Below are 23,826 nucleotides of genomic sequence, written 5' to 3'. Positions count from 1 at the left end.
CACCAACCCGAAACTTTTATCCTTCCTTGGCTCTCTACAGCCCAACCAAAAGGTCCCAGAACAGCCTTTATCTATTAATTTGTCATGTAGGGGAGATGGAAAGAAAAGGTTCTACTGTCACCACCTGAAACAAGCTGAGAGCAGGAACAGAATGGGAAGAGGACACATGTTTCTTGCACCTCACACTTTGTCTTTCTGCTGAGGTGTGAACCAAAGCCATCAGTCAGATCAGATCAGTCATGATCCCCAGTGAGTGCAGTAAAACTCTTGATGACATGCTTAAGACACAGATCAGACATGTTCAAACAGGACTGAATATTGGTGGCCACTGCAGGCATCTACAAGCATGGCTCTGCCAGCTTTCCTGCTGGTGGGACTGATAACTCATGGAGCCTGTACTACTGCACTTGATCCAGAAAGTACGCTCAGATTGTGTCTAATGATATAAAATTACATCAGATGAGCAGGAAACAGCACTTATTCCCCTCAACTCTTCTCAGTATCTGTGCAATTCAATTTCAAGTCTAATTCTTTCTGAAATTATGTAAGAGGGAAAGAAAGAGAACATAACACAAAAGAATGAGTAATTAGCACTGGAGACATTTCACTAGTAGGCTACAGACTTGAGTTCACACTCAGTGAACTGAAGATAGCTGTGGCTACTAAAGAAAGCTAAACAGAGGGTTTGATGAAGTCTCTTTCACTGCTTTTCACATGGTTTGTTTTGCTTTGTTGGCTCACTCAGGGTCCCTGTTCAGCATACTGGAGTCTTCCACCTCCATCCAATACTACTGCCCTTCCAGGGTGAATGAATTATTGAACTTGAACTTCAGTGAGACAAAAAAATATCAAGACCCCTTGTGAGTCTAGTCAGCATACTTCCACCCCACAAAGAAGCCTGTACATGCATTCTTCATTCTAAATACTCTTGTACATATTCATGCTATAAATGACAAAAATAAAATAATTTTACAGACTAAGCACATTATTTCTTTGTCTATATATAGAACATGCCCAACTTTGTTCACTAATTTAACTGATTTGTATATAAATTATGAACTGTGATTACAAAAATTAGTTTTTCTTTACCCTCCAAATACAGTATTTAGTATTATATAAATCACAAAAGAAATTTTTTTATTACTGAAATTTACTTGGAGAACCAAATGGTACTAAAAAGTTGTCCTCACATAGCTTTGTCCAGTAGAATCATGAAATTTTCATTTTTATTGGGGGATGCTAGCAGGGAAAGACCTCTACCCAGAGATTTGTAACATCACTGACTCACAGAAAACTAATTTTGGTAACAGCAGCAATCTACAATTATAAAACAGAAACTCACCTGGGTAGCAGAGCAATGCAAGTAGTTAGGACACAAACTAAGTAAAATACTGGGTCTGTCATGTGCTCTTCCATGATCCAGTAGAAATCTGATCGTGTGTTGTGGGTTTTGCAGGTTGCTCCAACAGCCAGAGTGAACACAAAGTAAAACAGGATGCTGCCAACTATAGCTACTGTATGTATCCATGTCTGCAATTCAGAAAAGGAAAGAATTAAGATTTAAGCTGTAAACCAGAAAGTTTGTTACATCTGTATTTGCATGAAAGTGCACCCTTTTCCTCCAAGGGCAGCTGTTGAATGTAACAGAGGATACATCTGTTCAGATAATACTCCTAATTTCATACAATACAGTCCAGAAAGAATGGAGCCTTCTTTCTACAGTATATAGATGTTCCAGACATTTAATTTTTAAAATTCTCATAAATTCATAGCTTTTCATTCTTTTGTGAAAGACATTTGCCTCAGATTACCACCTCATCCACTGGCAGCATAGAAAGCTTTCTCAAGCAAATGGAGGTGAGATCTTCACATGACAACATCCTTATGTATCTGGCTTGAAACGTTGGTTACCTTTCTACACTGGAGTTTTCTACAATTTTACACCTAAATGGCTATAACAGCTGCTGAGAAAACAACATTGTCACTGATCTGACAGCTTGCCAACATTAAAAAATTCCAAACAAAACACATTTAAGTAAAGTTCTCTAATCAGAGCGTGAACACGCATGCTATACATATGTTCTTAATAAAGACATTGTAATTATGGCTTTTATACTCCCAAAAGAACAGTGAAAAGACTGAACCACAACTTGACATTTCATCCACTATAAAACAACCCTAAAAAATACCTTTAAAAAGTCAAAGAAAAAACAAAACCCATTATTAAGAGTCCTTCTACTGTACCCATTATTGTATTTTCTTTAAAATTATGCAAAAATCCCAAATATGACCCTTGTAAGTGCTCTAAATTTATCCAAGGTAAATGCTAAATGCTAATGCTTTAGCTTGTGCAGACTTAAAAACTGAAATAATGTTTCTTAACATATCGGTTTTCCAATTCTGACATCAAAATACATCTGAGTTGTTTATCCTGGCCACAGAGAAGATCAATTCCAAGCATTCAAAATCAGCAATTTACACTATTGTCTTTGTGATGCAGACTTTGTGAACTAAGGAAGTTTCAGCAGATCACTGGCAGATTTTAGCATTTCCAAAACGGAACCAATATCCCCCAAATCACCCTACTTTAAAAGGAAGCAGGATCATTTCACTATTTACAAATAATTCTGAGGCCAAGTTTCATTAATTTTAGTCATATTTTTATTGGTTCCAATGACAGGTGCATTAGGAGAGCTCACATGGTCATATAAGTATAATATTTAGGGTTTGAATCTTTTATACTTAATTTTCTTCTGTATATGAAGTCCTTTCTTCCCTGTAATTTTACTGAAAGCTGTATGCACATACTCTGTAAGGAATATACTCTTTGGGAAACAAAGTACTCACCACAGACTTGCACTCAATGAGAAGGTGAAACAGCATTATGAAGAGTGCTGCTGTGTTTATGGGGTTTCCAAAGGAAAAAATGTCTATGTCTGAGCCACAGTAAGTCTGTAAAGGAAGAGAGTGGTCAGCATTAAATATTCTTTACATATAGTCCTAATATAAAGTGACATGAGTAACTTCAATACCATACATATTTGCACACACACAGTTCAGTTCTGTTCTAATGATGATGTTCTTAGTATACATTCATATACAAGGAAGTAAAAATCAAATACTTCGTTATATTCTCTAATTTGCTTAGGTTTTAAGTAAGTCAAAATGTATAAATGTATTTTGTAGCCAGCACTTACAAAGTAAGGCACAAAAAAGCAAACGAGACTTTGGTAAAAAGCATCCAGCAAGGTTATCCAGAAAGCTGAAGGCAAGTAAGCCTGTAAGAGAAAAACATAATGGCATTGAAACAAATTGAACAAATTGCTGCATTCTTAACTAGCATTAATTTGGACCTGGGGAAAGATTATCTGCAGAAGTAATTCCAGTTAGTTTCCAAGTGAAAAAGGCATCATATAGTTACTAGAACAAAGATTTCCCTCCACACGTATAGCTGTTAGTATTTAAATCAGTAGCCAGCTCTGAGAACTCTGAATCTTGCAGCTGTTCCTATTAGAATGGATGTACCAGAGCCTCAGCTAACTGAGTCCTAAGGAGGGGAGGGGGCTGATGGACAGGGAAGTACCCTGCAGCTCAGCATTGCTGAATACCAAGTCCCACCTTCTTCCATCTCCATCCCTTTTTGTTATGTGTGCTGTTTGACTCCTCTGTGTGGATGGGACTGCTCAGTGAGCTAATTTAACTCATTAGATGTGAGAAATCAACTCACTTTTCTGCTGGAATAATGTTGGATCCCAGAAACCTGGTTTTTTTGACCTTTCTGTGCTTTCTGGCACTGACCCCCTGGGGAACACTGCTTTTGACCTGAGGCCTTGGAGAAAGCTTCCAAATTTGAGTGATTTAAGTTAAAACCACAGGTGTGTAGTTAAATAGAAGTGTGTGCTTTCAAATGGTGAAGGGTTTTAAATTGGAGGTTTTTATAATATAGTAATAGGTATGGGACAAGATGAAGGATTCTGGGTAGTGTCTCTTTCGGTCCTTCCTCCTTTGTGGTTTCAGGTAGCAGTTTCTGGTTGGACAGTTAGTGCCACACTGAGGGTCATGGGAATTTGGCTATTGGGTTTAAAGTATAAATAATACAGGTGTTATTTCTCTATTGGACTGTTTAGCTTTAAGAGACCTTGTAGCTAGCTGCATTCATCTCCATTTTGCTCGCTTTGAGCTGGTGGCTAGAAGCGTTGCTGAACTTTCTGTACTTTAGATAAGATTTAATAAACAACCAAGCCTGAACATGAGAAAATCCATTTCCTTCGTGTGTTCTTTAATCCTGGTTCTGAGTGAAAACAGAAGAGACTCCAGACAAACCACTAATTAAGTGGTGCAAAACACCACACCATTACAGAGTAAAACATTGCTCTTTTAGTGAGTTAAATCAGCTCCTGGGAGGACCTGATGGGACAATTCAGCTGGCACAAGGAAAATAGTTTAACTATATGGATGAAGAGGGAACAGGAAGAAAAGAAGGGAGAAGGGAATAAGACTTCCTCCCTCAGTAGCAGCAAGCTGCTATGACAGATTAACCACCTAGGAAATAATAGTTGCCTATGCTCTGGCTCAGCTATATCCCATTCCTTCAGGCATTGAAGTGAGACACAGAGATGAGAAGCCCAATGATCCAAGACGTCCTCTACGATTAGTGGAGAGATGGGTTTTTCCAGAGAGACATTTCAGCCCTTTCAAGAACGGAACTGCTGTCTGGAGGTGATGTGGGAAATTTACTTGCCTTTCAGGAAAGTGCTTTCAACTACTGAAGATGAATCCCATTTACTGTTCCATTATTTTTTATAATTTATACAAAGGTGTACACTTGTGATGTCATGGTGCAATATTGTGATATTGCATCTTATTGCATCTTTTAAAGCATTTCTGTTTCTTTGATACTGTATTTAATTCCAAGCAAATATTTCCGTGTGCTTCCATGCAAGAAAGGAAATTATAACAACTCCAACTACAGAGCAAGGAATGATAGATGGACAAAAGACAAAAACACTAACAGAAGATAAGGAAATAAAAAGGGAAAGAAATAGATATATTATGTAATGCAGTAATTCTGATTATGTTGCTTCAAAACTTTCATCTCAGCTCAGATCACTGTATTGTACATATCCTGAAGATCAAAACAAATCATGAGGCCTTACAACACTTACTTGATCAAAAGTCTCTGACTGACAAAGCACAGACCTACTCAAGCCAATTTACAGAGATTTGGATTGGTACCAAAAGAGCACTTTGTTTTTCAAAAATACTGTAAACCAAAAAACATGGAATATTTAAGGATATATAAAAAGAAATGTAGAAGTCCACAAACAAGCAAAACAAATTGTCCATTCACTGTATGACCTTCTTTCCCTTCTAGTCCAGACCCAAACTTCTTCCAGGTTATAATAAATGAGACAACACCAGTACACAACATGTTGTATCTTTTTTTTTTTTTTTTTAGTAGTACTTGTTAGAACAGAGTGGAATAGAACAGAATAAAATATTTCAGTTGGGAAGGATTATCTGGTTCAAATGCCTGACCACTTAGGTCTGACCAACATTATTAGAGCATTGTCCAAATGCCTCCTTAACACTGACAGACTTGGGGCATTGACTACACCTCTAAGAAGTCTGCTCCAGTGTATGACCATCCTCTTGGTAAAGAAATGCCTTCTGATGATATTGTAGGATCTGATGATAAAGAAAATGTTGAGTTTTAGGTGACTCATATAGTCAATGTTTCCTCTCTCTGGACTATTAACACCTATTTTGTCTCAGGCTCAGTATGTCACTGCCTTCAATTGTTATAATAAAGATATTATTTCCATTATTAAATTTTTAGAAATATAAATTTAAAATTATGCTAGAATTCATACTATGTAAAGCAGAAATCAGGAAAACCCCCACTGATTTATGTAATTTTGATTTAGAACCTACTCCCCCACTCTCTTTGATTTTCTGTGCTAAGTGTTTGGACAGAATTTAATCACAGACCAGGTACGATGTATAGTGTTTTCAGGTGGGAAGGCAAATTTCAGAACATACCTGTAAGGTGAACAGTACCCTGACTGACAGAAGTTCTTTGAGGATTATTTGAAATTAATCTGCTCTGGTTCTTTGGCAGTTGAGACTCTTATATGACAAAGAAAAGATATAGAGTATATAGAGTGCCCTTATCTTGCTCAAACAAATCGCAATTTGAGGAAGCATGTTGACAGCTGACATAATGAATGAAATAAATGTGTTGGTAACAATGTTTGTCTAGTACATTGTTTTACCTGAAGTCCTTAATTTCTTTTATCATCCAGATGTCTGATAAGATTGGGTCTATGACTAAAAAGAGCCTAAAAATAGTTTGGAAAATAGGTTTTTGTTTGTGCACATATTGCACAGGTCTAGACACTTCTTAATAGAGAAAGTAATTTAAAACAATGTTTGAGATGAAGCATAAAAGAAAGACATAAATGGTACAAATGCTGACGATTTCAATTTGCTTCAGGCTAAGCACTCTGTAACCTACCACAGATTTCTGGCTTGTTGTGTAAAGCTGTGGGAGTTCCATGAGTATCTCTGCAGATACATCTTTGTCCAAGACACCATAAATGATGGGTGGCACCGATGTAAAAAGGAGATTGAAAAGAATCAAGATCCAGTAGTCAGTCATTGATGTGCCTGAAAACCCGCAGAAAAACTGGTACCAAAACAGGAGGTTCACATAGGTCTGAAAAGCCAAAGATGACACGATGAAATTTTAGCCATTGACAAATGCTTTAAAAACAAGAGAAAAACCAGTAGGTCTTAGGTCTGGTTAAAGTAATCTGTGGAAACATTTCAAAATCAGACATGACCTGCTGAAACAGTGATGCTGCCACCATATTAGTAATGCCCATCACCCACTGTTCAATCAAATCAAATAATGTTTTTGATTGGGAAATTTAGTCCAAGAAATAAGTCTGGTCTCTGCAGGCAAATGGGAAACAGAACTGTTTGACACATGCTTTTTGAAACCATTCATAATAGCAAGACAAAAAAGAAAAGAAAGCCTTACTAAACCTTCCAGTGCTCAAAAATATGTAAACTGCAATTTCCCTGGAATGGGACAGCTACATACCACATTCTTGTAGAAGAAGTAAAGCACCATGTTGGTAAGTCTGGTATAACACCAGTGACCATGGACAAGCAGCAGCTTCCTGAGATGTCTAAACTGAGAGATTGCAAAGTCACTTGCCATCACAGCCTGCAACACACATGAAGAAAAGGATATAATCAAATTGTTAAAGATAAGCTTCAGATACTGCCAACCAAGCAACTTATTCATTGCTGGAAATTCTTGTAATTTTTTATACATAGTGCTTGCCAGGTTATCCTCACTCAGATATCCTCTTCCATACAAGACTTTACAACTAACACACAGAGATCAGTCCAACACAGCACAGGCAGGAATATGGCTGTCATCATTATTAACACACAATAAATCACTGCGCAGAAATCACTGACACTGACACTTAGGCTGCTCATTTCCCTGCACAACATGAGTAATATGGAGCTCGTTGACAGGCAGCAAACTGTTGTTTGGAGCTTGACCTGCAGCATTCAGCTTCTGATTGCTCCTGGTGGAGTGCTGAGGCCTGGGTGGTGGAATGCTAAGGCCTGGGTGTGAGGCTCAAGCTGTAAAGTCTTGCCCATGTAAGGGAACAGACTGTGGAGCTATTGAGTCTCTAGAGTACACTCTGAACTGACTTAAAATGGAACCTGACACTCATTTGCAGCTGTCTTTGGATACACTACCTGCATACCTTCCTGGCCAGATATTCCCACACCAGTGTCAGCCACCTGGATCATACTGACATCATTGGCACCATCGCCTACAGAGAAAAGAGGAAAAATCAAAACTAGCTTTGCTGGCTATCACATTGCTATGGAGGTGGCAGGCAAAGACAAATATCAAACACCAGAGAGTTCAGAGAAATACATTTTTATTGCCAACACTGAAAAACACTAAGGAAAACAGGATTAGTAAGTGGAAGGCCCAGCTGAACATGAGCTATGTTCTCCAAATAGTTAATAGCTGTTCCTTTTGTCAGAATTTAGCTGGCAATCCTGCACCAGAAAATATGTGTGCTTTAAATCACAGCCAGTCATCTCCCCTCTGCCTCCTTATTTTGGGGGGTTGTGATGGTAAGAAAAATGCTCTTACTTGCTGCTTTGCATGTTATATAACAATGGTATGACTGACGCTGTTCTGACTGCTTTATAGTGACATAAGTTTATGGACTAAATTTGCTACTTCAGATGATAAACATCATCTTATGTCAGAGACAACTACAATTCAAAGGGTTATCTTGCTCATAAAAGAAATTTTGTGACAGACATTAACAAAATACATGAGAGAAGAAACTGGCTTCTTTTCAGAGAAAGGAGGATAACCACAAGACTCACCTACAGCTAATGTCATTGCCTTTAGCTTACTTCGTACCAGTTTGACCAGGACACTCTTCTGCAGTGGTGTGGCTTGGCAACAGACTACAGCCCGACATTTTTCTGTGAGTTCCAAGAAAATATTCTGTAGGCTGTCATGAAGGACATGTTCTAAAGTCTTTCCATCAATAACCAGGCCTGCACTGAATCCTTGAGCTTGGGGGGAGAGACTTGCAGAGACATTTCCAAGTTTCTCACTGTTTTTTTTTTTGACAGAAGCATTCTTCTGGATGCCTTCTAAAATTTTGCTCATTACCAAGGCACAGGCTTCCTAATTAAAGACAAGAGAAAAGTACCTTATGAAATACTATTTGTACTCTGTCTCCCTTTTCAATTCATAAAATACATATGGGGAAAAGGTAAAATGCTGTCCTTGTATAGCATTTATCTTGAAAGGCTCAGATATGAGGCTGAATACCTCTTTAAAATCACAAAGGATGAAGACTTGTTAATAAAAGTGTCTGTGATGAACTTTGCTTAAGCAGATTTGCTTGAATATTGCATTAAGAGAAGAGAAAAAAACCTATGCAAGCCAGAAAACCTTCACAGACTAGCAGGAAAAGCAACTTGTAATATAAATACAGCTTTGATAAAACTTTTGCTGTCTGTGTTTTTCTTGTCTTGCTTAAAAAGCCAAAAGCGCACCTCATATCACATTACAGGTGAGCTGCCATTAATTAATGAAGAACTAGCCTTGTGGAATGTTTTACCTTATCAGAATCAGTATAAGATACTCAAAGAGCTCGTGGTATCAATATTTGTAAAGCACATGCAACACAGAAGAAACTACATCTTCCCAAGTCTTCTCAGCATTTTACTTTGAAATGCAACAGTATCAAATCCTGGTTTTTATTTCTAAGCTTAGTCAGAGGGAGTAAGAGCACTTCTGCAAAAGGGGCTTAGTTCTTTCTCACTGTCAAGTAAGACACTAATTTCCCAGCAGAGCAAAAGGAAAAGTGTTGGCACAAATCCAACTCCAAGTTGGACTAAAATTGGACAATTAGACTAAAAGTCCTTTCTTTTTCCACTTTAATTTCCCCACAGTTACTGTTGCCACACTATCTTTTATGGCATATACAAATTGTATTTCTTAAGATACATATAAGCAGAGAAAAAAGAAAAAATAACAAGAACAATCCTCTAAACCTGAGGCCACGTCAACTCCTTAGCTTATCACAGAGAGAAATAAAGAAGTTTATTCAATTAAAATAATTAATCATAATCTAGGGACTGTATATAACGAAACATATGTTACATACATAGAAAGGAGTTCATATTTTACCCACAAGGAAGAACAATACCAGAAAAGCAAATGTTCTTTGGTTTCCTTAGCAAACAACATTTGCTTTTCTGTATTGTCCTGTGGAATAAATAGCCTTATTGAATTTTTCAGCGTAGAAGAAAATCTACTTTTCTACTCACCCTACTCTGTGATTTAAGAGTGAAGATTCTGTCCTCGGGTTCCAGCAGTTTACAAGCATAGGCAATGTTGACAGCTGTCTCTCTCTTGTCACCTGTCAACATCCATATTTTTATTCCAGCTTTCCGTAATGCCTGTATTGTGTCTGGAACACCCTCCTGCAGGCGATCTTCAATGCCAGTGGCACCTTGATTTAAACAAGCAGAAAGATTAGTGCTGCTGTATTTCCAAAACCAGAATGCTCCAAGAGTGACAGGATGAGCTAGTTCTCTGTCTGTACCCTCACCCCAAAACAGACATGCTACCATGACATGCTTGGAAATTCCTGAAAGCAAGCACCCTGGCAGTTTGAAGTAATTTAACCTCCATATTTTTGCTTCCATTTAATATTAGGGCCAACTCATATTGCTTATTGTCACACCGGAGACATAAGCCTGCAAGACAGCAGGTCTCCAAAGCAGCTTGACTTCTTTCTGTTGGCTTTAGTGGCAAAGGGTACCTGTATATCCTTAAAAAAGAATCAGTTTGCAGCACTGCTCTGGCTTCTCTCCAGAAACTGGAGCCAGTAATCCCAGAATTCCTTTAGTATCTAGGTTGGTTTATGGCATTTGCACTAAGCAGATATGACACAAAATGAGGGAAAGAGCAATCTTTACACAACACAATCTCTCTCTCTTCAGCTTCTAGCATGAGATGTCTTTACCACCACAGTCAGATCTTCGCACTTTGTTTTCCAAATGTTATTTGCTGGGTAGTTCTCTAAAATGATTATCCCAGACTGCCTGCAGTTTACCTGTCACACACCTACAGCAAATATTTTTTGCTTCATTTCTGCACAGCTGAATGACCTTCAGAGGAATGGTTCCTGAAGAAGCATGCAGCTTCTTTTCTCTTCTGTTATTACAGGAGAACACAGCACAAGCACACCTGCTGCGCCATGAATATAACAGTGATAGAAAATATGCACAGAAGTGGGGTATCTCTGGCAAATAAGTGACTTGTTACTATCATTTCATGTGCTTGTTATAATGACATTTAAAAACTCTAGTGAAGACAGAAAAATACCCAATAATAACAATAAAAACCCCACAAAAAATAGTAGATTTTTACAAACAACAAGAGCATCATCTGTCTCCAGTGTGCTTTACTACTACAAACTTACCCGTGAGATTTATGAAAATTCAGGAGTTTTGATAAATTCTAAATCTTTAGAAAGCTATGTGTTACACGGATTGAGATTAGCACAGCTCTCTGCAAGCAAATTCCAAGTATGAACATCATAGGCATGTTCCTGGGAGTTACAGTATTTTCTACCTACCAAGCAAAGTTAGTTTGGTCTCAAGCCTCATGGCAGATTCAAGCAGCAGGTCCTCCCTATTGTCAATGCTGGTTTCTGCTAAAAAACGATGATTTAACCACTCTGCATATTCTGCATCACTCATCACCTGCACAGGGAGGGAAAACATACGGCATGTATCTATACTGGGTTTTCAACAGTATATCATAAGAGTTCTTGTGGTTACTTCTGCTGCCCACGTCCAGAACCTACAAGTGCAGCCCCTGGCAGCACCTTGCTTACATGCTCAGGAATGCCCATGGATTTAGTACAATGTTCAGAGTATTAGATTATGCCGCTAGGCTATTCATTGGCACCCTGCAGGCTCCTGGGGCTGCCTGACAGATTTCCACTCGGATGGAAGACAGGCAGGGCCATGGGCACAATGCACTCTCCCTACTGCTGCTCACCTGCAGCACTGACAGTGCCACAGAGCCACTGCACAGCTGGCACAGCCACACAGCCTGCACCCCCACTTTACATAAAGCTTTGTAAAGAGGCTTTTCACCTGTTTCAACCCCTATGGAATTCTGTTTCCAAGCAGCTTTTAATTTAAAATGGAATCTCAAAACATCACTTCAGTTGTGCATCCACAGCTTGTAACACTGCAAATTGTTCGTGAAACCCAATGAAACAGGTGTGAAAATCTGTTTTCTGTGTCTGGAATTCCACTCAGGGTAAAATTCACACAAGGAGACATGCTTATGACTCCTAAAGAAAAATCTGGCTATTTGACCATCCTTGTTTTAAAATGAGGATGCTAAGATGTTTGGCATCCTAAACCAACAACAATGGCAATTAATGGATATCAGGAACTGATCTCGGTTTTCTTACAAATTCCTCCTAAAAGAACATCAGGACAAACGAAATGTGGAACTAGAAGAATCTGTTTAGAAGATTTAGATTTAGATGATGTTTTCTCCATTGGTGATACCACTGAGGCTGGTCACAGACTGAAAACATTCTTCAAAATATATATTAAAAGAAATACCTTCTTAGCAATACACAGAGTGCGCAGTCCTCTTCTGGCATAGTCATCCAAATGCTGCTGAGTTCTCTCTTTAATCCTCTCTTCAATTTCAAAATTATTAGTATGTACTATCACACAAAAAGAAGAGTAAGCAAATCAAACATGATGTTTAGGCTAAATTTAGTGGAAAATTTTGAAGGCCTAAATGAATTCTTAAAGTAACAAAATGTTAAAACTTATCATTAAAGAATGATAAGGGCAAACAAAGAATTACAAGTTCTGTAGATACCTTCAGATGCAGTTCTCAGCAAATCCATCATGACTGAGTCTGCACCTTTTGTATACACCACCACTTTGTTGGAGACTGGATGCCGAATCACCACTGACATCCTTTTCCGCAGTGAATCAAAAGGCAGGATATGCAAAAGCTGAAACGTTAAAGACCCCCGACCTGCAAAGTCCACAGTTACTTGATCTGGAGTCCTAGACTGTAAAACACATTTATAAGCCCTAGCAGCATGAACCAAGGCAGCTTCGTCTGGACTCTCAGCTTCATAACATAGTTTTGGTATGGGAGATAATTCAGTAGATGACACAGCATGGTTGCATTCACCACCAGCAGCTACATTCACCAGATGTAGTTCTCCTGGCACCTGAGAATCTTCTGGGCTGTCAGTATTCTGAGGTTCAGAAACCCTTTGAGCAGCTCCATCTGAAGCAGGTGAAGCCAGTTTCATCCTAAAAACAGACAGCTTTCTCACAAAACTATTGGGGCTTTCAGATGATGACTCCTTTACACTTGGAAGTGGGGAAGAATTTAGTCTCCAGACTGAAAACTTCTGGAACATCTGCCTGATTTCCTCAAGTGATTTAATAGGCATCCTACTCAGCGAAGAGACTCTCATCTGGAACAGAATAGTTAGAAAAATTATTTATGTTAAATTCTCCCTATTTTATTTTATTAAGGAAAGACACCTTACAAAGTAGGTATGTTTCATAATGAAAGTAGTAAAATTAAAATTTATAATGGGTGTGACTGCTTGTATTAAAGATCACCAGCTCAAGTAAACATGAAACCATATGAGTAGAGTAAACAGCCTCTATAAGCTGTGAAAGTAGTTCAGCTCTGAAAATTGGATGTGTTTCAAGTTTAATTCATGACTCCATGCAATACTTTTTTTCGGAACTTTCAACAAGGAACAGAGTTAGTATGACATTGTAACTTTTAGAAGTTGTGGTAAACTGAACTAAACACTTTAATCTTTGCTCTGAATTAACAAAATTGTGAAAAATAAACCAACCCCCTCACAATAACTAGCTACAAGAACTGCTAAACATACAGTACCTTATCAACAGTTTTTAGTGTTTTAAATTAGAAAACAGTTCCCCTGTGATCAGTGTTATAAAATAATAATGTTACTCAGAACAGCTAGAGAGGTAACAGCTTACAAAAATAAACCATACAAAGCTGACATTCCTTTCTCATTGCTGGCGAGCAAGTAAGAATGAGTTACCAGGAAGCATGTTCTCTTTTACCACTGAAAAGCAAAAAGCAGGGACAAACTGTGGCTCAGTTCCTCCACAGTTCCAGCAAGTTGTAATGTGTCTCCATTCAACATCATGGAAACAGACTAGGATCATCCTTTCATTGCCTCTTCCTCTGGCTACACTGAAATCTCCCGTTGCCTTGAGTTCTTTCCTGTCATTCCCTAATCATGAACTCAGAAACCTCCTTCCACATTTCTTCTCCCAATATAACTACTAGTGACCTGGAGATCTTCTACCCTGCTGGCAAGTTATTCAGACATATTGCTATCAAAAAACCAAGACTCTCACCTGTATATTTTTCTCGATCCCATTTAAGGAATAGGTAACTACTGACTATAACTCACCTGCCTCATCCACACATGGATCTCTAGGCTGCCTACTACACTTTCTGGAAATTCTTGGAAGCACACTAAAATACTAGGCTTATTTATACATAGGAGGAACTTCACACCCCACAGATTTTGTGAATGTCTCCAGCTATGGTTGTAGGTTTAATACCTAGACGGACACCAAAATCTAGTTCTGCACACGTCACTAATTTTTTTTCCCCAAAAACAAAGTCAATGAATGTAAATCACCAGGTAATGAGGGGAAAAAAATCAAAGCTGAACTTGGGAATTATCCTGCAACACAGTCAAAACTGGCAAAAAATGGGGTTATGAAAATCCCATGCTGAAAAATCCAATTGAAATGTGAAAAAAAACACTATTATTTTTATAAAAGAGGTAGGTTGTGTCCACTGAAAACAACAAGTCATTACTCTGAACTACTAAACCTGGACAGCCTAGCAAATGCACTGTTAATTTGTGGTAAGACAACTTTATGCCTCACTGCAAAGCAATTTTTGTTCAGACTAATATACATATAAAACTTCATCTTCCATACTTTTGCTGAATCTCTATTTCAATAGTCAGGGAACAGGTAAGAGCATTCTCAGTTTCAGTATTCTGTGAATCTTCAGTGATTATTCTTATTTTTCAGCCAACAATAAACTATTTGTGAAGGTAACCTGAGTGTCAATGTATTCTTACAGGAAGTTATACCCGTATCTAAAAAACCCATAACTAGAATATGGAAAAAATTAAAACTGCAATTTAATCTCCAAATTTGTCTTGTAAAAGTTACAAATTGTCACAGAAACAAAATGATTGAAGCCTATTTATTAACATTTTTTTATTCATTAACTCATTGCACTCCATGGTTTTACAGTAATTCCCTTCTTTCTAACAGGACAGCAGATGTGAAAAGGATAATTTTTTAAATGTCAATTAATTGTATTTTTCTTTTTCTAATTGAACCTAAAGGAGATCAGCTACTTGTAAATATGGCCAAATAGCCAAAAGCAAGGCCTTCTTACCTTCTGACGTGGCTGATTGGGGCCTGAAACTACAACAGTATTACAGATTGCCAGAGCAAGAAAGAAGTCAGTGATATACATTGTCTCCAAAGATAACTTGCTGCTAGCTCCTTCTGGTTGTTGATAGGAATGAAAAGAAATTCGACTGAACTTCTCCAGCAGCTGTGTGTCTGGTACAACGTCTGTCTCCTATTATAAAATGAACAAAACTGTCCATCAGGTTATAAACTTAGTCTCTGGTGATTAAATCAGTTACAGATGATGGAAGTGTAGAAGCTCATACAACTTTTCTCCTGTGCCAAGTTGGTTACACCACGAAACAGGAACACTGGCACCTTCACTGCCTTGTGCTAGTCCACTGAAAACAGCAAACTTCCTGCCCAAAGAGGTAAACACTAAAGGCTTAGTTCAGAGCCTTAAGACACTTCAGAGCCTTAGACACTTCAACAGAGATTAAGTATGATGAATGATATTTAGACACCTTCAGGTACAGAAACAGAGTTCTTTCCTCTCATAACCTCAAATAAGTATTGGCCATTTAGATACTTCCTATTAAAAACAAAGAAAATGCTAGAAACCTCTTAAAATAAAAGAACAAACTGTTATTAAGTTGGTAATTTCATTTGAAGGGATCAGGGATGCAGAAGAGCAAGAGTCAAAGTATACAACTTCATGAACCAACATGTATCTGCAATGTCAGTTGCAAATAGCATGCAGCCAAGCCATCATGAGACCTCTGACTTTGGTGGAAGAGAGAAAGGATTGCTTAAATGACAACCAGTTTGATCAAATGGGAGTAAAAAGAGATATCTTCATGAGTTAATTCAGAAATTTAGAATCAACCTTCTACTTACAATGGGACTGCTGAAAGCCATGTGTCCTGAGTGGGGAATATCACCTGTTTCATCTTGCCTTTTGAATGCAGAGTAACTACCAGACAACTGATCCAAAGACTTTCTGTTCAAAGGTTCAAGCACAGCTTTGTTGTTGTGCCCCTGACATTTTGATGTAGGGGTTGAAGAGCCATACTGACAATCAGCCGAATCATCTTCTGAATCCATCTCCTGATAGGCTTCCAACCTCTTTGCTAAGGAAAGAGAAACAAAATTATTGTTCCATGACCAAAGAGAAACATAGTCAAAATACCATCTAAAGTAAGGAATTAGTTATATAGTTAAGAATAATCCACCATTTATGAAAAACTAAACCTGTAAAAAGCCACCACACTGTCTTCCTGTTTGAGCAGCATTCTACTGGATTGAATCCATAAGAGGGAACAAGAATGATCAGAGTTCTAAGTAACATGAGTCACATGGATACAGTAAAAGAAGCTGGAGTTACAGTGTGGAGGGAGCAGAAAGCATTCCCAAAGCAGAAAACCTCTTTGTGTCTCTAGAACAGGCCCCATGGAAGACAATACCTTAAAGATAAAAAACTGCTTGCTTAGTGACGAATACCAAAAGGCATCCAGCCCCCCCCAGTAGACCACTGTGTTATCTTTCTGTAATATTAGTGGTTCATTTTCCTTTGGTATTAGTAGGCTAATTTTGAATCTAAAGTCCTTCGTGGATTGGTTAGCATTTAGAATTCCCTTGGTAATTGGTTCAAAATGTAAGACCCCCAAAACATATAAAAGACCCTTCAGAAATCCCAACTGTTGAATATGCTAGACTGGATACCTTCATAGAATAAACTATGGAGTTGTGCCTCTCTTCAGGTTCCCATCTCTTCACTGCTGGCTTGAGGGCGAGCCACAAGCCAGATTCTATCTGAGCAAGGCCTGGAAGCTTGTCCTGTCACTGAGGACTGCTGGGGCTCTCTGGGGGTCTGTGAGAGACCCCAAACCCACCAGCGACAGCACAGCCTCCAGAAGGGCACATTAATGGGAGTCAAATGTATGTTCAAGTGAAGGGAAATTGCACAGAGATAGGAAATAGCCTATTTTCTGTGCACATTGTGGCTATGAGAAGACTCAATGGTTCCATTATGTTGTGATGGATCAGGATTGTATGTCGGGGCTGATAAATACAGCTGCTATCAGGAATTCATTTGAACTGTATTTATTGTCTCAGTATTGGACACCCCCTCACAAAAATATACACATTTTCTGAGTTTTTTATTGAAAAGAAAGTTTCAATAATCAAACTTTGTCTCCACATGTGTAATACTTTTGTGACAGAGATGTAAATGCAATTCTGTTCCTCTCCACAAATCAATGGTGTAAAGAACCTCTATAGCAAATGGAAACACTCCTATGCTATCATGTGCTTGATTAAGAACATATCCAAGCGTTTGCACTGGAGTTCTGAGAGTGTTTGACCACATGTCAGAAGTTGAAATCTCTGGAAAGTACTGGAACTATGTACACTATTCAGCTTTCAAGTTTTACCTCTCACTGTGAAAACAGCATTCCATGAGCATACACAAGCACTTCAGTGCCTAAAATCCACAGACAGCATGGAAAAACTGTTCTGAGAGCTATGTGTTGCCTATTTATTTTATTAAAGTCTGAATACAAACAATGGCATCCCAGCATAAAACCAACATCATCATACATTGCAGACATGTCCAGCAACACCACTAATTCCCTATTTCTTTATTTCAGGTGGTACCAACTGTACAGGAAAGAGGTGAAAAGCGGGATATCATTCTGTTTTATGCAAACAGAATACCTATCCACAGGTCAGTTCCCAGGTCTGTTGCTCTAAATGAGATTAAAATAGGTTTATTATGTCATTTGAGAGTCCTGTATTTTCTACTGTCTTCTCTTTCTGCAACACAAATGAAAGAATCCTGTCCCCCATCCTGCTATTCTGATGAGTCCAAGGAAACAGACTGATCAGAGCTTATACCTTCCTTGGCAGGCCATCTTCCTGATATCAACATGAAACCAATAATATAGCTCTTTTAAAATAAGTGGGTAACACGTGGGTAAGTGGGGACATAACTGACCATGGCTCTCCACAACTACCAATACAAAATCCCACATGAGGCATTGATACCATTCCCCAGAAAGCAGCACCAATGACTGAATCAATGAATGAATGAATGTTTGTAGGGGCAGGTTTGGACAACACATGCCTGTCCTGCTCTGCTTCCAGGCTGTAGAGAAGCTGCATGCTCTGTCTGAAGTAACATGTGGCATCTCTTACAACACCACACTGCTGTACTGCCATGGTCCAAGATGCACACGTCACTTTAGACAGAACACTGCCTGGGGCATCTCAATGGAGGATTATACTGAATCACAGGCGTCCTTTTACCCTGGGAAATACAGATATAAGCACAGAAATATATGATCAGATTAGGCAGCTTCTATACAAAAGACTGTACTGTGTTGCACTGCAACTCTTACCATATGTAGCAGGAGCCTTGCAAACAGCAGCTCTATGAATATAAACGAATATAAACCAGGGCTAAAAACAGGACCTTCAATGTTTTTCAAACTGATTTTCAGGGCTCATATAATTTCTAATTTGTTAGGAAGAAATGCACGTTTACCCTCCAGGAAAAAGACAGGGCAAAGGAGGAAGCAATTATGTACATAATTAACACTAATAATTTCAGAAGATAACCTTGTGTGAACTACCAACAGAAGCATGTGGAGGCATACTTTCCCTAGCACACTGAGACCTGAATCAGCCACAGCTGCATCACTCACACTACTCTTTGGTTTCTTTTCTGCAAGTTTTCCTTGCTTTAGGAAATGCTCTGAAAACATAACGTGCTTTTAATATAAGTTGTTCATTCATTCAGTTCAAAACTTAAAACATTTTTTCTCACTTTGCTGTTGTCATCCTCCCCAGTACAATTATGCAAAGCCAAAGAAGCATCTGGGAACTCTCATCATAACACCTCCAAAACATGTGCAGAAATTGCTGTAAAACTTGTCTGCAAAATCTGGTCCTGTGACACAACAAAAGAAAGGCTGAACTGATTCACTGCTGTGGCCAGCAGAGTGTGCCTTTTGCTTGTAGTTGTGAGCAGTTCATTGAAACCACAAAGAGGGTTTACTACACAGCTGTGCCTCACATGTCCACCCATCATCAGCACCTCATCTTTGATTTCATATGGAATATTTGCATTGCCCACCAGCAAAAGAGCAAATGTCTGCAGGCACTAGTATATACACATGGTAATGTAATAAATACTTTGTGGTTTTATATAATTAATAAAATGGCTAATTAAATCATTCACATCACTCTGCCCAATCTTCTCTTGTGTCTGGAGTTGTATCTTTTCCTAGCTCCCAGAAGACTTTAAGTTGACTCTCATGAAATACATATTGAAAGATCCTACACTTTTAGACAATAAGATCAATTAACTATTCATTAACACTGCTTTTTGACTTTCTGGCTAATAATAAGCAGCTGTGTAAGATTTAAGTAAGAATACAACAGTCATTTTCAATCAAGTTACTTACCTTTGCAGCACTAACACACACATGGACACACACCTGATTGACTTGTACCTTAAAATTACTGTTAAATAACGTATTAATACTGTTAAGCATGTATTTAGTTTGGGTTACTATACCTTAAGAGCAGAACTACGTCAAAGTGGAGTCTTAACACATACTACATAAAGGTTGTACACTGCTAGGACAGTCAACAGGATGTTTAAATCTTAAAATGCTAGATTAGCATTGGCACTCTAGTTGGAGGGAAAAAAAAAAGAGTAGATGGGCAATTTTCCAATGTTCTGGGTTCTGAATATTCCATGGAGAGAAACAAAACAGAGTAGGCATAACTTTTTCCATAATGAGTAATGAATATTTAGTTCACGGTATCAAATATATTGGGAAAATGATCCAGGTGAACAAAGATTTAGCATCTTACCATTTTCCTCGTGGCAATACTCCTGTCCTGCAATGCTGCATCTCCGAAAAACCATCTTATTTTCAGTGAGGGTTCCAGTCTTGTCAGAGAAAATATACTGAATCTGGCCAAGGTCTTCAGCAATATTTAGTGCTCTACACTGAATAGTTGAGTCTGTTTTCTCGTGGTAAAAATCAATGTCATTCTGTATTAAATAAATTTGTCCCAGTTTGACAATTTCAATTGAAACATAGAGAGAAACAGGGATCAAGACCTACCAAAATAAAACACAGGGATTAAATAAAACAAAGCCTTTGGCCAGTTACAAACATGAAGTAGCTCTACTGAAGCCGAAGAGTTACTTCAAGGGTGCAAATGAGATCAGAATATGACCCACGTTCAAAGCAGATCAGTTACCTGCAATAGAATTATCATTGTCCAGAACATATAGAAGCCTGCTAATGTTGGAGGACTCAATTTCCCATCTGGCTTGGGGATGTTAAAAAAAGGTACTTCCGAATACCTACTTAACCAAATTCCATGACCTTAAAAACAAGAACAAGATAAAGTCAATCAGTTTTATGTAAAGTGTATCACAGCTCAGGGTTATTGTGGTAGCTGTTACACTGCAGTTGTTTCTAGGCTTTTAAACAAGATGAAACAAGAGTTTCATCTCTTGAGCTTTTTTCCCCAACAGGAGTCCCAAATATCAATACATACATGAATAAACACCTACAAGCATTCTATCAACAGCATCTACATAGCATACCTCAGAAGTAAAAAATATTAACTACACTTCATAAACAGTTTTTTTTCCTCAAAAAAAAACCCCTCTGGCAATTAATTTTGTTGTCCTTGCTTGTCCAGGTTTTAGTCTACTAGTGAACACATCATCATGTCATCATTTTTAAGAGTAATCTGAAGAAGTTTTATTAAATATATTTTTGACATATTTTAAACACCTTTATGATCCGTCAGAAAAGTTTGTCTGTTTAGATTTACTCAAGCTAACCCCCTAAAATACCAAGTCAGTTCAAGTCCAGTCACACTAGGTCTCTCACCTCAATGTGTACCTGCATCTCATGTTACCCCAAAAATCCTAAGAGAAAGTAGGACTTTTGCAGAACAGTTAATGAGAAAAAAGATAAATGGAGAAACAGGCTCCAAACCCAAAAACTCACATCAAGAACACACTTTTTAACCACACTCCAGATCAAACATGAGAACATGAACTTAAACCTCACAGCACTCCCAACTTTCAGGAAATTACACACGGATGAAAACTGACAAAATCAATCAGCCCCAAAATAAAACACTAACTATTGCAGGCTGAGAGAGGAAAACAGCAGGAATCTGAGCGATTCTCACTTACCTATTGCACCACTTAAACACATCAAAAGTAGAAGCAGAACACACCAAAGAATATCAGTGTTCACTTTTCTCTCCAATTTACTGCGCTTGTAATGAGGGCCACTGTTATTCAGCATAGCTTTGGTTTCATGACCTGCAACGAAAAAGGAGGTTGAAATTCTCTAATAACAAGTATCACAACTGCAAGTGCTTTATATTTCTAAAGCTTTGGAAAACAGAATATTACTATTAACTAATATTTGAACACCCATTATAAATATAAGCAAATTAGATTCTCCTACAATACATGAATTCTGTCTCAAAGAAAACTGAACAAGTTAAATCAAAATCTGTCACGTATACCTTAACTTTTATTAGCTTACATTAACTGTCACTAATATTCTTTCCTAGAGAAACAACATCATTCTTGACCCTTCCATATTATTTCTAACATTTTCTACGAAATCCTACACCTGTGTTACAACTTTCTGGCTGGATACATCATATTGAGTAGTGTAAAAATATCTGTCCTTTCTATAAATTGTAGAGCAGAACTAGAAGAACAGCACTAGTTTCAGTTTAGGTTAAGAAAAACGTCCTAAAGAAGTCATCCATTTTCATGTCCATTTCAAAATCTCAGTTTGCCATTGCAACTAACAAGTTGAGGACCAGGACCTGCTCACACACAACAGATCCACCCTTCCAGGAATAATCAGGGGTATCAGTTTTTTACTGTTAAAATAGAAACAAACAGAACCCAGATATGCATTCTTAACATTTCTAGCTACGGCTGGATTCAAGCTTTTACTCTCCCAATTCCCCTTTATACAATACTGTTTCTTAGGGCACACAACTATCTTGTTTGCAAGGCAGTCTGTGAAAGCCAGGGCAGTTCACTAACCTGCATATACCACTATGCCTACCACAGCTTCTGTGTTTCTTACTGTGCATCCTCGGAGCAGTAAGTTTTCCTTGCTGAGACCCACTCGATCCATGTTTGAATGCTCACTGCAAAAAGAACACATTGTTTCAGCTGCAGACTCTAACAATTACCAATCAGGCTTTGCAAAATCATTAGGAACAGATTTCCCAAAGAAGCTGCAGGTCACTGACTGCCATCCTGACATCTCTGATTGGACTTTCCAAATGAATGGAGTAATATGAAAGCAGATCACCCTTGAAAATCTGAGCATGTAGGTGCTGCATTGCCATTTTTTTTTCCATGTAAAAGCCTAGCATTTGCCATCTGGCATACGAGAAGCGGGCAACACTACTGGAAAGAGATCCAAGAAAAAACCTGGAGATCTGAAACCCTATCCTATTCGGATTATCAGTATCAGAAATTATTTGAAAAAAATATAAAATCTCATCCTAAATAAACTGTGAGCACATATACTTTCAGTGCAGCTAGGCTCACTCTTCGTCAAGGTGCATCCCAAGACACTAAGATTTATATGTATTTCTTTTCATTCTCAAGTATCTAATGTGTCAGTGTGCAAAGGGAAGAATACAGACATTCCAACTCTCAAAACCTAAAAGAGGTCACCTATAAAACAGTATTTTGTTTTCTTGTTATCTATGGAAAGTCATAAACCTGTAAGAATTGCAGAATCATGGAATGGCTGGGGTTGGAAGGGACCTTAAAGATCATCTACTCCCTTATGGACTCTCCCAACCCTAAACCATGAAGGAAACCCCTAACATAAACCCAGCTTGAAGAAAAGACACAGAGAAGCACACTGTTCAAAAGGACTGAAGGTTACACAAAACAAATCAGAGTAGGAAAGGAAGCCAGTCCTTCTGATTTCCAATTCTAAGCAATGCAGCTTGCCCAGTCAGGCCGTGGTCCTGACCAAATACTGTATATAGCATATGTTATGAAGAACAGATTTAAAACAGCTATTTCAAGTATGAAATATACAATTGCAAAACAGCCTGAACTAAGATGTTGAAAATATTTAATACAAAATAAAAAGCATCAGTGCCCCATCTGCTGCTCAGAAAACCCTTCTGGAGCTATGTCTGTTGTGCTGCACTCAGAAACAGTGGTGCAAACCGACCTCTATTCATATTGTTATTTCTTAAAGCAAACATTAAAAGATCTCTGAAAATTAGGAAGAATGCCATAGCAAATGACAATAGTTTAAAGAGCCACCAAACCTACTTACACAAAGCCTCGGAAACGACTGAGGTCATTGTTAGGACTTTCACACTCTATTCTACTGGAAAATTCTTCTGGATCAATTTCAGAGACCTAAAGCCATGGGAAGGAAAAAATCCCAGAGAACTCAGACAAAATATGACAGAAGTTAAAAACATCATAAATTCAGAGGTTCAGATACTACTATCTAACAATTTTGCCTCTAAACTGTAAGTTGCCGGTGGTGTTTATGGTCTCCCACCCAAGTACAAATAAGACACCACAGGACTTCCTAGTAAATATTAAATACTGTCAAATATCACTTGAATTGCTGATATTTTGAGAACACTGGAGAGGAAAAAAAAATGGGTGGAAGGAGGAAGAAAAAACACCACAAAGCAGTAAGAACATCT

The 23,826-nt window shown here is 38.2% G+C and overlaps 1 protein-coding gene across 1 annotated transcript in view; it reads right to left on the bottom strand.

Moving 5' to 3' along the window:
• Window positions 1-23,826, bottom strand: part of ATP10D (ATPase phospholipid transporting 10D (putative)) — a 41,360-nt gene that overhangs the window by 2,336 nt on the left and 15,198 nt on the right. The window contains 18 exon segments of the mRNA XM_014887956.2: window positions 1,343-1,530; window positions 2,848-2,952; window positions 3,198-3,278; window positions 6,518-6,718; window positions 7,109-7,234; window positions 7,786-7,862; window positions 8,437-8,746; window positions 9,898-10,082; window positions 11,214-11,340; window positions 12,223-12,329; window positions 12,491-13,106; window positions 15,107-15,295; window positions 15,961-16,193; window positions 19,945-20,197; window positions 20,341-20,468; window positions 21,296-21,427; window positions 22,175-22,281; window positions 23,442-23,527. Of these exon segments, the coding sequence (XP_014743442.2) occupies window positions 1,343-1,530; window positions 2,848-2,952; window positions 3,198-3,278; window positions 6,518-6,718; window positions 7,109-7,234; window positions 7,786-7,862; window positions 8,437-8,746; window positions 9,898-10,082; window positions 11,214-11,340; window positions 12,223-12,329; window positions 12,491-13,106; window positions 15,107-15,295; window positions 15,961-16,193; window positions 19,945-20,197; window positions 20,341-20,468; window positions 21,296-21,427; window positions 22,175-22,281; window positions 23,442-23,527 (3,251 nt within the window).

The sequence above is a fragment of the Sturnus vulgaris genome, chromosome 4, assembly GCF_052056855.1.
Source record: "Sturnus vulgaris isolate bStuVul1 chromosome 4, bStuVul1.hap1, whole genome shotgun sequence".
Taxonomy (NCBI): domain Eukaryota; kingdom Metazoa; phylum Chordata; class Aves; order Passeriformes; family Sturnidae; genus Sturnus; species Sturnus vulgaris.
The sequence above is the reverse complement of the archived record's forward strand: the minus strand, read 5'-3'. Positions and strand labels throughout refer to the sequence as shown.